This window comes from Myotis nattereri (genome assembly GCF_964212035.1).
Source record: "Myotis nattereri genome assembly, chromosome: 5".
NCBI classification, from domain to species: Eukaryota; Metazoa; Chordata; class Mammalia; order Chiroptera; family Vespertilionidae; genus Myotis; species Myotis nattereri.
In genome coordinates, this window is record NC_138080.1 from 20875058 (window position 1) to 20888243 (window position 13186).

General features: G+C 43.7%; 1 protein-coding gene across 1 annotated transcript in view; it reads left to right on the forward strand.

Moving 5' to 3' along the window:
• AKAP8L (A-kinase anchoring protein 8 like) overlaps positions 1-13091 on the forward strand; it is a 33928-nt gene extending 20837 nt beyond the window's left edge. The window contains exons 11-15 of the mRNA XM_081091398.1: positions 803-944; positions 1042-1147; positions 1365-1495; positions 12503-12598; positions 12707-13091. Coding sequence (XP_080947524.1) covers positions 803-944; positions 1042-1147; positions 1365-1495; positions 12503-12598; positions 12707-13018 — 787 coding nt within the window. The 3' untranslated portion in view covers positions 13019-13091. The remainder of the gene's footprint in view (positions 1-802; positions 945-1041; positions 1148-1364; positions 1496-12502; positions 12599-12706) is intronic.
• Positions 13092-13186: the final 95 nt, after the last annotated feature.

A 13186-nucleotide genomic window follows, 5' to 3' on the forward strand; every position in this document is an offset into this window, starting at 1 on the left:
GATAAGGACGTCCGGCAGAGGTAGGGACCTGCCCCGAGGCCTCGGTGGCGGCTGGCCTCCTCCGCCCCTTGCCACGGCGGCCTGCTCCAGCCCAGGCCCCAGACCCTGGGCTTCTGCTGTGAACACCAGGCCCAGACAGAGCACCTCGCTCAGGTGACTCCAGGTTGCCCTCTGGCAGGCCGGGCAGGCGTCCTCCTTCCAGCTCAGACTGGTCTCTTCTTGGAAGAGGAAGATGAGGCAGCAGGCGCCCAGGCCTGCCTGCCTCCCAGCCCTCCCGACACCACCCCCAAGCACTCTGAGCAGAGGATGGGCTGGGCCTTTCAGTCCCCCAGACCCCAGGAGGAAGATGCAGCACCTTTTCTGGCCCTGCCTCGGGACTGCGCACTCCACTCTGCACCTCAGGGCCACCTGGCTCACGCCAGAGCATCCTTCCTTCTGGTCCCCAGCTGGGCCAAGTACACAAGCTCCTGCCCAGCCTTGGTAGAGAGGCCTTCCGGCTACCTTCCAGCGATCCTTGCCTGTTGTAGCAGCTGCTGCCTCAGGCTTCGGCAGGCTTCAGCCTCCTGCCTGTGGGAAGGAAGAGCTCCTCCCCTGCCCCCATTGCAGTAACTACAGCCTGCAGACTTTCTGTCCCTTCCTACTCCCAGCCCCACTGGTCTTAGCCTGTCCCCCTGCTGGGACTGCACTTCAGAGGCCCGTGAGAAAAGCCTGTTTCAGGGCTTCGGAGCTGGGTTGGGTGAGGCAGCAGCACTGCTCCATGGGACCCTCAAGGCCTCAACCTCTCATTTCCCTCCTGTGGCAGGATCCAGTTTGTGTGTTCGCTCTGTAAGTACCGAACCTTCTATGAGGATGAAATGGCCAGCCACCTTGACAGCAAGTTCCACAAGGAGCACTTTAAGTACATAGGCACCAAGCTCCCCAAGCAGACGGCTGACTTTCTGCAGGTGAGCCTTGAGGCAGCACGGCTGCTCCACTCTTCAGTCCCCTCAAGACATAGAGCAGCCCGCATGAACCTTGGTCTCTCCTCGGTGTCTCTGGCAGGAGTACGTCACCAACAAGACGAAGAAGACAGAGGAGCTCCGAAAAACTGTGGAGGACCTTGATGGTCTGATCCAGCAGATCTATAGAGACCAGGATCTGACACAAGGTGAGGCAGTTCCATCTCGCTCCCACCGCATGGCCTCGGGCTGCCCTCCTCTGGTCATGATTCCCCTCTGTCCCCAGGGACTGTTTGTGAGAACAGCCTCAGGCTCACGTGGAACTTACAGGGTGAAGTGAGGAGCTAGTCTGGTGTTTTTCCCAAACTCCTGGGTTTGTCTTAGGCTCTTGGTACCAGTGGCAACTCCCTCCTTTTTCCCCTATAGAAATTTCCATGGAGCATTTTGTGAAGAAGGTTGAGGCAGCCCACTGTGCAGCCTGTGACCTCTTTATTCCCATGCAGTTTGGGATCATCCAGAAGCATCTTAAGACCATAGATCACAACCGGAATCGCAGGGTGAGTGGCCGTCCTGTGGGGAGGTCCTGGGGTTATAACCTGCCTTCTAGTTAGGGACTGCAAGAGGGTGCAGGGGGAAGTTAGACATTTCTGGCCCAGTGCAGTCACGGAGAGGAGTGGGAAATGGAGACTGCTGGAGAAGGTGACATGGTGACATCAGAGTTGGACCTAAAGGAGCAAGTAGGCTATGAAATATGGGGATCTCCATGTATATTGGAGCCAGTGACCAAATTAGGTTCAGAAACCGAGCAGAAGTGTACAGTATACATGTTGCTGGAGGAGGGGTTGGACTTTAGAGGTTCACGAGGGTTGGGCTGAAGGGTCTGGGCTTGCTCCTATAGGCAGCAAAGTTTGTCATTAAAGGACTAACAGGATTAGAGTTGGTGTTGAACTAGAGACTTCGGGCACCTGATGTGGGAGGAAGGCTGTGGCCAATGACGAGCTGCTGCACAGAGATGTGCCTCCACCTTGGGAATGAAGAGAAGGGCAGGATAAAAGTGCTGTGTAAGGAAGCAAACAGGAGGTCAGCATGAGTGAGAGACAAGGAGTCTGGAATATCTCAGATTTCTGGATTAAGTACTTGGTGGACAGTGGTGCTACCATGATGGGGAGGGCAGTATATGGTACAGGTAAAGGAACATATTTGGTAAGAAATTGAACAAATTCTGTCTTAATTTTTGCAGCGATTGCTCAGTGCCTAGCACAGAAATCAGAGTAGGTAGGGTTGCCTCTTTTGGTTGAATGGGTGACATGTCAGGTTGGAGGATGCTGTTAGACATCGGGTGGGGTTGGAGGGGACTGTGCAGTAGGGAGAGAGCTAAAAGGACCAGGCCTAGTATATTACAATTGATTGATTTGGGGTATTAAACCACCCTTGCATACTGGGATAAGTTCTGCTTGGTCATAGTTTATGATTTTTTTTATATGTTAAGAATTTTTGCATCTGTATTTATAAGAGATATTGGTCTGTGGTTTTTGATGATGTCTTTGATTTTGGTATCAAGGTAATACTGGCCTCAAAGAATGAGTTGGAACGTTTTTCCTCTTATGTTTTTTGGAAGAGTTGGTAAAGAATTGGATTAATTTTTAAACAAGAATTGGTATTAATTCTTCAAGAGTTTGGTAGAATTTGCCTCTGAAGCCATCTGGACCTAGGCTTTTCTTTGTAGGTAGCTTTTCTATTACTAATTCAATTTCTTTACCTGTTATTGGTCTATTTAGATTTTTTTTTTTTACTCAGTTTCAGTAGTTTTTGTCTTTCTAGAATTGTGTCCATTTCATCTAACTTACCTAATTTATTAGCATACATTTGTTTATAGTATGCCTTTATAACCCTTTTTATTTCTGTAAGGTCAGTAGTCCTCTTTTTTCATTTCTGATTCTAGTAATTTGAGACTTTTTTTTGTAGTCAGTCTTGCTGTATATAAATTTTTGTTAATTTTATTTTCTTTATAAAGAACACTTTTGGTTTCATTGATTTTCCTCCCCCTCATTTTTCTCTTCTTGACTATATTAATTTCCACTCGAATATTTATTATTTTCTTCCCTCTGCTTATGTTTTAGGTTTAATTTGCTGTTAGTTTTACTAATTTCTTGAGAGAGAAAGTTAGGTCTTCTCTGAGTGCTGCTTTCACTGCATCCTCATTTTTCGTTCATCGCAAGTTATTTTCTGATTTCTCTTCTGATTTCTTTTTATATTCCTTTGGTTATTTAAGAGTGTCATTTAATTTCCATATATTTGTGAATTTCCCAAATTCATTTCTGTTAGTGATTTCTAATTTTATTCTGTGTGATCAGAAAACATACATTGGGGTTTTTTTCAGTCCTTTATAATTTACTGAGGCTTGTTTTATGGCCCAGTTTTGTGTGTTTGTTTTTTTTCCCCCAGTCCTTTTTAATTTACTGCAGCTTGTTTTATGGCCAGAATATCCTAGAGAATGTTTCTTGTGCACTTGAGGGGGAAAAAAAATATATTCTTCTGTTGTTGGGTGGGGTGTTCTATAGATATCTGTTACGTCTATTAGCATTTATAATACTGTTAATGCCATTTATTTTCTTGTTGATCTTCTGCCAAGTTGTATATATTAATAAAACTGGGATATTGAAATCTCCAACTATATTGTTGAATTGTCTGTTTCTCCCTTGATTTCTGTCAATTTGTATTTTATGTATTTTGTTGCTCTGTTAGGTGCATCTATAATTGTTATGTCCTCCTGATACATTGACCCATTTTATCATTATAAAATGTCCCTTTCAATCTTAGTAACAGTTTTTGTTTTATATGTTATTTTTGTCTAATAGTAGTATACCCAGTTCAGTTTTCTATGGTTGATGTTTGTATATCTTTTCCCATTCTTTTACTTTCCATTTACTCATATCTTTTGGATCTACAGTGTGTCTCCTATGGACAGCATATAGTTTGATCTTATTTTATTTTCCAGTTGGACAATCTCAACCTTGTGAATGGACCATTAAGCCATTTACATTTAGTGTTATTATTTATACTAGAGGCTCAGTGCATGAAATTCATGCATGGGGAGGTCCCTCAGCCTGACCTGCACCTTCTCCAATCCAGGAGCCCTCAGGGGATGTCCTACTGATGGCTTAGGCCCACTCCCCATGGTTCTCTGCTCTCTGCAGGGCCTGCCTGCTCCATACCACAGTGATGGGCAAGCAGGCCCTGCTGGTTGCTGCCTCCGGGCTGCGCTTGCCTGCTCCCGGTTCGCCCTGGCAACAGCCAAAGCAGGCCCTGCTGGGTGCTGCCTGTGGGCCACTCTTCCTGCTGGGCTCGCATGGCTGGGGCGATGCTGCCAGCATCCCACCCTGGCCTCTATGGGCGCCGCCATCTTTGTCACGGAATGATGGTTAATTTGCATATTACTCTTTTATTAGATAGGATTATTGTACTTATATCTGTTCTACTCCCATTCTAGTTCTACCATTGCTTTCTGTTGTATTAAAAGTTTTTAGTGTAAACTTTAATTTCTTTAATGATTTTTTCTGTACTACAGTTTTGGGCATTATTTTCATAGTGATTTCTCTAGGCTTTTCACAAATTCTTCAAAATCTCCTTCATATATAGTAACTTAATTTTGATATTAAGTTACTCCTATATAGCTCTCCACATAGAAAGTTTTTGTGTTATTATTGTTATTATAGTATTATATCAGTATGTTATAAACCCAATGATATAATACAGCATAATTATTACTTTAATAATACTTTATTTTTTAAGGAAGCTGACAGAAGATAGGAGAACAGTTGCATATTTCTAGCTTTAGTTATATTAGCTTTCTTATTTCTTTTTCTGGAACTCTCCATTTGGATTCTTTCTTTGGATTTGTTTACCATTTGTAGTTATTTCCTTACTAGAGGCCTAGTGCACGAATCCGTGCACAGGTGGGGCCCGGCTGCCTGCCCCAATGGGCCAGTGGTGGGGAGGGGACGTGGGAGGTTGGCTGGCTGGCCCCGACCCTGATTGGGGGCAGGCTGGCTGGGAGGAGGGGCTGTGGGAGGTTGGGAGGGTCTGCTCAAGCCCCAATAGGGCCGGTTGGCTGCTGCAGTGCATGTCATAGCAACCAGTCGTTCCAGCCGCTTGACTTTTATATATAGATTAGCCCAATACAGCTTTACTAACCCCCCTCTCTTTGTCCTATTATTGACAAATATATTACATTTCTGTATGTCATAGGCCACATAATACAAATACATAGTTTTATGTAACTGCTTTTTAAATTGGTTTGGAAGAGAGGGAAAGAAATGTGCATTTATAGTGTCTTATAATTACATAATTACCTTTATTGTTCTTTCATGTAGATTCACTTTACTTTCTGGGATCACTTGCTTTTACTTTGAAAAAATTCCTTTGGTATTTTTTCTTTTTAAATTGATTTTAGAGAGGAAGGGAGAGCGAGAGAGAGAAAAACATCAATGATGAGAAATAATCATTGATTGGCTGCCTCCTGCACGCCCCTTACTGGGGATCGAGCCCTCAACCTGGGCATGTCCCCTTGACCAGAATCGAACCCAGGATCCTTCAGTCCGCAGGCTGATGCTCTATCCTCTGAGCCAAACCAGCTAGGACTTCCTTTGGTATTTCTTGTGTGGTCTACTGGCAGCAAATTCTCAGTTCTTTATTATGGAATGTCTGTTTCACCTTCATTTTTGAAAAACAGTTTGGCTAGGCATAGGATTCTTGGTTGACAGTTTTTTCTTGAGCATTTTAAATACTAGTATGTTATCCCACTACTTTCTGGCCTCATTTCTGATGAAAAGTCAGTGGTGTTTTTTTAAAAATATATTTTATTGATTTTTTACAGAGAGGAAGGGAGAGAGATAGAGAGTTAGAAACAGCTAACTGTGTCAGCTGCCCCCTGCACATCTCCCACTGGGGATGTGCCCACAACCCAGGCACATGCCCTTGACCGGAATCGAACCTGGGACCTTTCAGTCCGCAGGCCGATGCCCTATCCACTGAGCCAAACCGGTTTCGGTGAAAAGTCAGCTTTTAACCATACTGGGATTCCTTTTTTAAAAATGATTCATTTTTCTCTTGTCACTTTCAGGATTTTACTCTTGTCTTTGTGGCTTTCAGCATTTTTATTATGATGTGTCTTTGTGGATCTTATTGGAAATTTGTTGAGCTTCTTGGATGTGTAGATTAAAGTTTTTCATCAGATTTGTGAAGTGTTTTTTTTTTTAATATATTTTTATTGATTTCAGAGAGGGAGGAAGAGGGGGAGAGAGAGAGATGGAAACATAAATGATGAGAGAGAATCATTGATCAGCTGCCATTTTCTTGTTGATCTTCCTGACTGGGAATCAAACTGTGACCTCCTGGTTCATAGGTCTGTGTTCAACCACTGAGCCATGCCAGCTGGGAAGATTTGTGAAGTTTTTAGCAATTATTTTTTCAGATAATTTTTCTGCTCCTTTCTTCTTCTGGTGCTCCCATTATGCATAATTGGGTCACTTGTGTTAAAGGTTGTCTGAGATTGACTATTCATTTCCTTCATCCTTTTTTCTTTGTTTTTCAGATTGTATGACATCTGCCTACCTACAAATTCGCTAATTCTCCTGTCATTTCAAATCTATTGAGCCCCTCTAGTGAATTTTTCATTTTCATTGTATTTTTTAGCTCCACGATATATATTCATTTCTTTTTTATATCTTTTTATTGATATCTATTTGATGAGCCGGTGTTGTCATGCCTTTTCCTTCTTCCCATCCCCCAAGTCTTGTGATTGTGCTTGCTTGTCTATTTGTTTAGTTGACTAGTAAAATTACTTTAATGCAGTCTCTTTCATCCCCACAATGTAAAGCCTCTGATTGTGCCTTGGAGGAGGAAGCCATAGGCAATTGCACAGCTATCCTGAGATAACAGTGGTTAATACAGGGCTCTCTTGGACTGTTTCTTTCCCAGACTACACTCAGGTGTTACACTCTACAAATTGTTGGTTGATTTCTCTATTTCTTTCAACAATGCACTGAGTCATTAAATTGTTCCCCAATCTGATCTAATTAAATCTGGGCTACTTTGCAGTGATCATTTTTTTAATTGTTTGAGATTTATTCTGAACCCAGGAAGGTTCTTAGCTGTCTGTTTTACTGGTTCTTTGTGGTAACCCAGGCTGTCAGTGGTTTAGTTTATATTGCTAGCAAATCTACCTGTCTCCTTTTAATTACTTTTCTCCACACTTTTCCTTTCTCCACACGCTCCACTATTTGGAGAAAGCTCAGTAAGTTTTGTTGGGAAGAGACTGAGAGCTTACGTTTTAAGACCTTCCTTTCTCCCTGGGCAGAATCTTTGAGTTTAGGCTGTGGAGCTGGGATTGAAGACAATGGAGCACTTCTCTTTGAGTGACTGGATTGCTTTAGAAGAGATGGTGTGGTGGGGGGTGGGTAGGTAGCTGTAGCCTCTGGTCTTCTTGGTTTGGCTTTGGTTTGCCTCTTCTGGCCTTGGACCTCTGCTTTGTGAACAAGCCAGTATTCTCCACATGCCATGCCCAACCAAGGTCAAGCCTCCATTCCATGGGGGCTGGCTAGAAGAAGGGAGCCCCCACCTCTGCTGAACTTGCCCAGAACTTAGCCTCAGAAGCAGGTAGCTAGATGTGGACATACTGTCCCTCCTGGGAAGATAGAGCCCTTAACTGTGATGAACTGGGTATAGGAGGAGGCCTGGCGGTACTGTCTATAGTGGAGTTTCCATCATGCTGAGCTGTGAGGCAGGGAAGCCACAGATCATGTTTTAACCACCACAACTCACACTTTTACTGAGTTTTAGTAGCTTTTTCTCACTGTTCATTCATTTGCTCTATTTTCTTTTTCTTATTGATTTTTTACAGAGAGGAAGGGAGAGGGATAGAGAGTTAGAAACATCGATGAGAGAGAAACATCGATCAGCTGCCTCCTGCACACCTCCTACTTGGGATGTGCCCGCAACCAAGGTACATGCCCTTGACCGGAATCGAACCTGGGACCCTTCAGTCCACAGGTCGACGCTCTATCCACTGAGCCAAACCAGTTAGGGCAATTTTGCTCTGTTTTCTTAGGATCATTTGTAGAGACTAAATAGTCAGATATTTGTTTGTTTTATTTAATGTATTTATTTTATGCTAATCCTCACCTGAGGATAATTTTTCCTTTTTTTTTTTTTTTAAGAGAGAATGGAAGGGAGGGAGTGGGGGAGAGCATGTGAGAGAGCCAGTGAGAGAGAAAATCTATGAGGGAGAGACACATCAATTGGTTGCCTCCTGCACACACCCTGAACCGTGGCGGGGGATCAAACCTATAACCCAAGTACCTGTCCTTGCTGGGAATCAAACCCATGAGCCTTTGATGCACAGGCTGATGCTCCAACCACTGAGTGACACCAACCAGGGTTTGTTTTTTTGTTTTTAAGTAGTTTTCATCAGTTTCACTAGGGAGCAGGTCTGCAGAACTTCTCAGGCTGCCATGCTGGAAGGCTATTTTCAAATTCATTTTTAGGGACCCTTTTTAACCTTAATTCCAAAAATTGGTAAGGGTAATACCAACATGAAACTGTAAATTCGTTTATTATCTTCTCTATATGACAGGCTAATATGCAAGTGTCCCCCTGAGAGTTCGATCGCTCGCTATGACGTACGCTGACCATTGGGGCAGTGCAGAGTGAAGGAAGGCCAGCAGCTGGCAGCCAGGGAAGGGAGGCCCCAGCCAGCAGCCAGAAGGCCCCAATCAGCCCTGATCTCCGGCCAGTCCTAGGGACCCTACCCGTGCATGAATTTCATTTAATACTTTTATTCTTTAACTAGAATAAAAGCATTAAATAAAATATTAGTAATTATCAATCTAGTAGTGATTCAAATGTGTGATATACTATAAGTTTGTTTCTGGAATACAAGGATAAATAAGCAACATCAGTATAAAATACTGGAAATGAAAACTTTTTATATGCAAATAAATGAGTATATTCTCAGAAAATAGGAATGATTCCAACAAAATGTTCTTAATTCATTGAATCTGGTAACCATGTTGGGATTCAAGATAACATACAAAATATACTAGTTTTTCTCCACTATTGTAATAACCAGTTAGAAACATAAATGGGAGGTGGGGCAATCCACTTACAATAACCACAAAATGCATTGAAATAATTGGGAATGTAGATTTAAGAAGTTATAGGATCTTAAACTTCAAAGACATGAGACAAGACCTCATGCATGACAGAACAGACTGTGTTCTCAGGTGGAAGAGTTAATAACAAGACACAACAAAAACCAGTTCTCCTCACATTAACGTAGACAGTGCAATTCCAGTCAAAGTCTAGGGAGGGGTACTGACTGAAATTATTTCAACGTTTCATTTGTAAACGTTAGTTTATACAGAAAGCAGTAGTGAATTCAGGGCCTTGCTTTATCAGATATATCTAACTGCAAATCCAGTGCAATTAAAAACAAAAAAGTGTTAATGGCATAGTAATAAAACTAGAACCAGAATAGAGTCAGTCTAGTGAAAGATCCCAGTGCCTTTTGGAACTTAGTATTTGTCAAAGTCAAGTACAGGTCCCTTATCTGAAACCCTGGGGCCAGATCTTTTTAAGTTAATTTTTGGATTTCAGGACAGCTACACTAGGATCTGGGAGAGTGCCTTGTAGTTGAACCACCAATAATTCTTCAAGTGACTCGTATAAGTGGGATAAATAAAGATGGTACAAAACATAATGTCAGCTCATGTTTTGCCACCAGGTGAGTTATAGGGGAAAAGTTTTGGGTTTCAGTTTTGTAAGTAAAGGGTTGTAGACCTGTGTCAATTCAGTAGGGGAAACGGGTTTATCTTATAAATTTCTGGAAAGGAAAGAAAGTTGGCTTCTATCTCATACCATATATTTAAATTCCAGAAATCTTAAATGTAAAAAACAAAAGAACAAAATTTAGAAGATTATTTGTTTACCTTGATGTTAAAGGAAGCCTTCCTGAGCAAACCGGGAAACCCAGACATTGTTTTAGTTCAGTTGGAGGAAGCATGGTTTACAGCCGTTTTGTAAAGTACTCGGGTACTCTGCCTTTGGTGAACCTGTTTGGTAGAATTAAAAGCACCAGCATAGAATTACAATGGAACCTCAGTTCTCAAACTTAATTTGTTTTGGAAGGCTGTTCAAGAAGCAGTTTGTTCGAAAACCAAATCATCCTCCCTACCCACCCACCCGCCCCCAATTAATCCGTTCCAGACCCCAAATGACTTCCTGCATTAAATCTTTCTTATATAAGGTACATGTCTAATGTGCTGCTTGATCTATAAAGAAACACTTATTAAATTTATCAACTACCCTCTACTAGCCTTAAAGGAATCACTGTCAGCACTTGTCTTTCAGTCAGCATGCAGCATCTTTGCATGTTCATATATCACTGCCTTCAAAATGCTGTCACGGGCTAACTGCTTTTTGATTATCCAAGTCAAGTTTTTCTACTACTTCAATTGCCTGTGATCATTGTTTCTTTCACACCATTAGCAACTCTTGATGCCCTATTTATTTTAAAATTGTGCTAATTGTCCATTGCCAGCAACAAAAGCAAACAAAAATATTCACAGTACAGTTCCCTGAGATGTTAACAACCTGAGGTTTAGCAGGAAACTGACTCATACTGGCTCATTCTCTCCTTTGTTTGTTACCTGAAAAATGCTTTTTAAAAAAAACAAAAAACCTTGATGTTATTTTATACATTACTACTTTTTTAGAATTATTCTTTTTTAAATATATTTTTATTGATTTCAGAGAGGAAGGAAAAGGGAGAGAGAGATAGAAACATCAGTGATGAGAGAAAATCATTGATCAGCTGCCTCCTACACACCCCCTACTGGGGATCGAGCCTGAAACCTCGGCATTAGTCCTTGACCAGAATCAAACCTGGAACCTTTTAGTCTGCAGGGCAACGCTCTATCCACTGAGCGAAACCAGCTAGGGCTGAGAGAGACTTTTTTGTCTTGCTGATGTATCAGCATGAAAGAGTTTTCAGGTCGAGAACTGAAGTTTGTTTTCCGTGAACAACTTGGTAGACATTGGAATTGTTTGAGATGTGAGACCTTGGAGAACTGACTGTATTTGTTTATTTTGGTGCTGTTTGGTTATTGTAGCTGAAATCTAGAAACAATGTAAGTGTGCCTCAGTTGGGAGACATTGTGGTGTGTGCTTAAGAGTTGGAGAGGAGCTGGTCTGTTGTTGTATCCTAATTGTTCATCTCTAACGTTTCATTTTGAGCATGTGGGAGGGAGTTCTATTAATATTTTGCCCAAGTGGTGGAGGAAATGTGTAAAAAACCTCAAAACAACAGCAAGGCCAAGGCAAGGAAAGGGAGTACAAACAGCAAGTGAAACATGATGTAGAGTTGGCTGGGGCTCAGTAGGTAGGGCTTCCCCCAACAAAAATGACTTTATCAGTTCCTTTCTGCTTATTACCTTTGTAATGATGAAGGTGCGATTGCCTGTACCTCACCACTGAGGAAATCACTTGGCAGTTTGGTGTAAATCCTCCCAGACAAAAGACTTGCAGCTATACAGACAGTCTATCCTACATCTTTATTACCAGGGGAGAGGTGAGCCCTATTTCAGGACTGCATGGTTCTTTTGAATATATGATCTGTTTAACCACTTCTCCACTGAAGAACACTTAGGTGCTCTCCAGCTTTTCACTACTGTATGCACGGTTCCAATTCTTAAACTTAGGATAGATTCCAGGAAGAATTGTTCAACTATTTTTACTTTTTTGTTTGTTTTTTGTTAATTCTTACCAGAGGATATTTTTTCCATTGATTTTTAGAGAGAGTGGAAAGAAAAGGGAGAGACAGAGAGACACATCAATTGGTTACCTCCTGCACATTATCCCAACCAGGGCTGGGGTACCTGCAATCAAGGTACGTGCCCTTGACCAGAATCGAACCTGGGACTTTTCAGTCCCTGGGCTGATGCTCTCTATCTACTGAGCCAAACTGGCCAGGACCAAAAATTTTTACTTTAGATACAGTCTATTAAACTGCTTTCCAAAAAATATAAACAGTTGAGCCCCTTGTCAGCAGTGTAGAATTACACCCCAATTACATTTGGGTCTAAGGCTTCATCTGGGAATCCTATGGATTAAAAGGATATATATCACTTAAATATACTGTTTGACATTTGTATTCCAGTTCTGTGTTTATGAGGGCAGCTGGCTCTGTTCTGGATTGCTCATTTGGCTTTTAGTAGGTTTTTAAATATGTAAGCAAGTCAGATTTCTGCAATACAGCTGTAAAGATGTGTTTTTACTCAGTTACATACAGTAAGTATGGTGTGGAAGAATGGAGCATTTCAGCAATGGTAAACTCAGGCCATGGCTCGCTCCATGCTTGGAGGGTGGCCACACACTTGTACTCAAGGTACACTTAGAAACCCACACAAGGTGGAGGTGTGCAGTGAGGGAGGGCCCTGCCATCTGGCAGGTGGGGGTCTTTTGGGACCGGGAGCAGCCTCTCCATCCCCGCCTGCTCCTATCCGCAGCTCATGATGGAGCAGTCTAAGAAGTCCTCCCTCATGGTGGCCCGCAGCATCCTCAACAACAAGCTCATCAGCAAGAAGCTGGAGCACTACCTGAAGGTGAGGCGCGGGCGCCTGGAGCCTGGCTGCATCCCCAGCCCCCGTCCTTGTCCCCAGCCCTGGTCCCGCGAGTCCTTTCTCCCTTTAGCATCTGTGCCCTTCCCACAGGGCGAGAACCCTTTCACCGACAGCCCTGAGGAGGAGAAGGAACAGGAGGAGGCCGAGGGCAGCGCCCTGGATGTGGGGCCATTGATCGAAGTGGCAGGAGGCACGGAGAGTGCCGAGAGCACGCAGGCGCAGCCCCCGGTGCCCCCGGAACCGGCCCCTGGCGCCGCGTCCCCCCCACCACCGCCGCCACCCCCCGAGGAAGATGAGGAGGCTGTGCCCCTGCTAGGCGGGGCGCTGCAGCGCGAGATCCGTGGCATCCCCGGCCTCGACGTGGAGGACGACGAGGAGGAGGGAGGCGGGGGCCCCCCGTGACCAGGGTCAGGGCTGGGCTGGACGCACGTAATTGAGGCTGGAAGCCGAGCTGAATAAAGTTACTCCCACCCCGCCTCCAGGCTTGTCTGTGGGCAGCGCCGGCGGCAGGTGGGAGGTGGGACCTCGTGGCGGGAGGAGGGGGGCGGTGCTTGCGGGCGAGACCTGGAG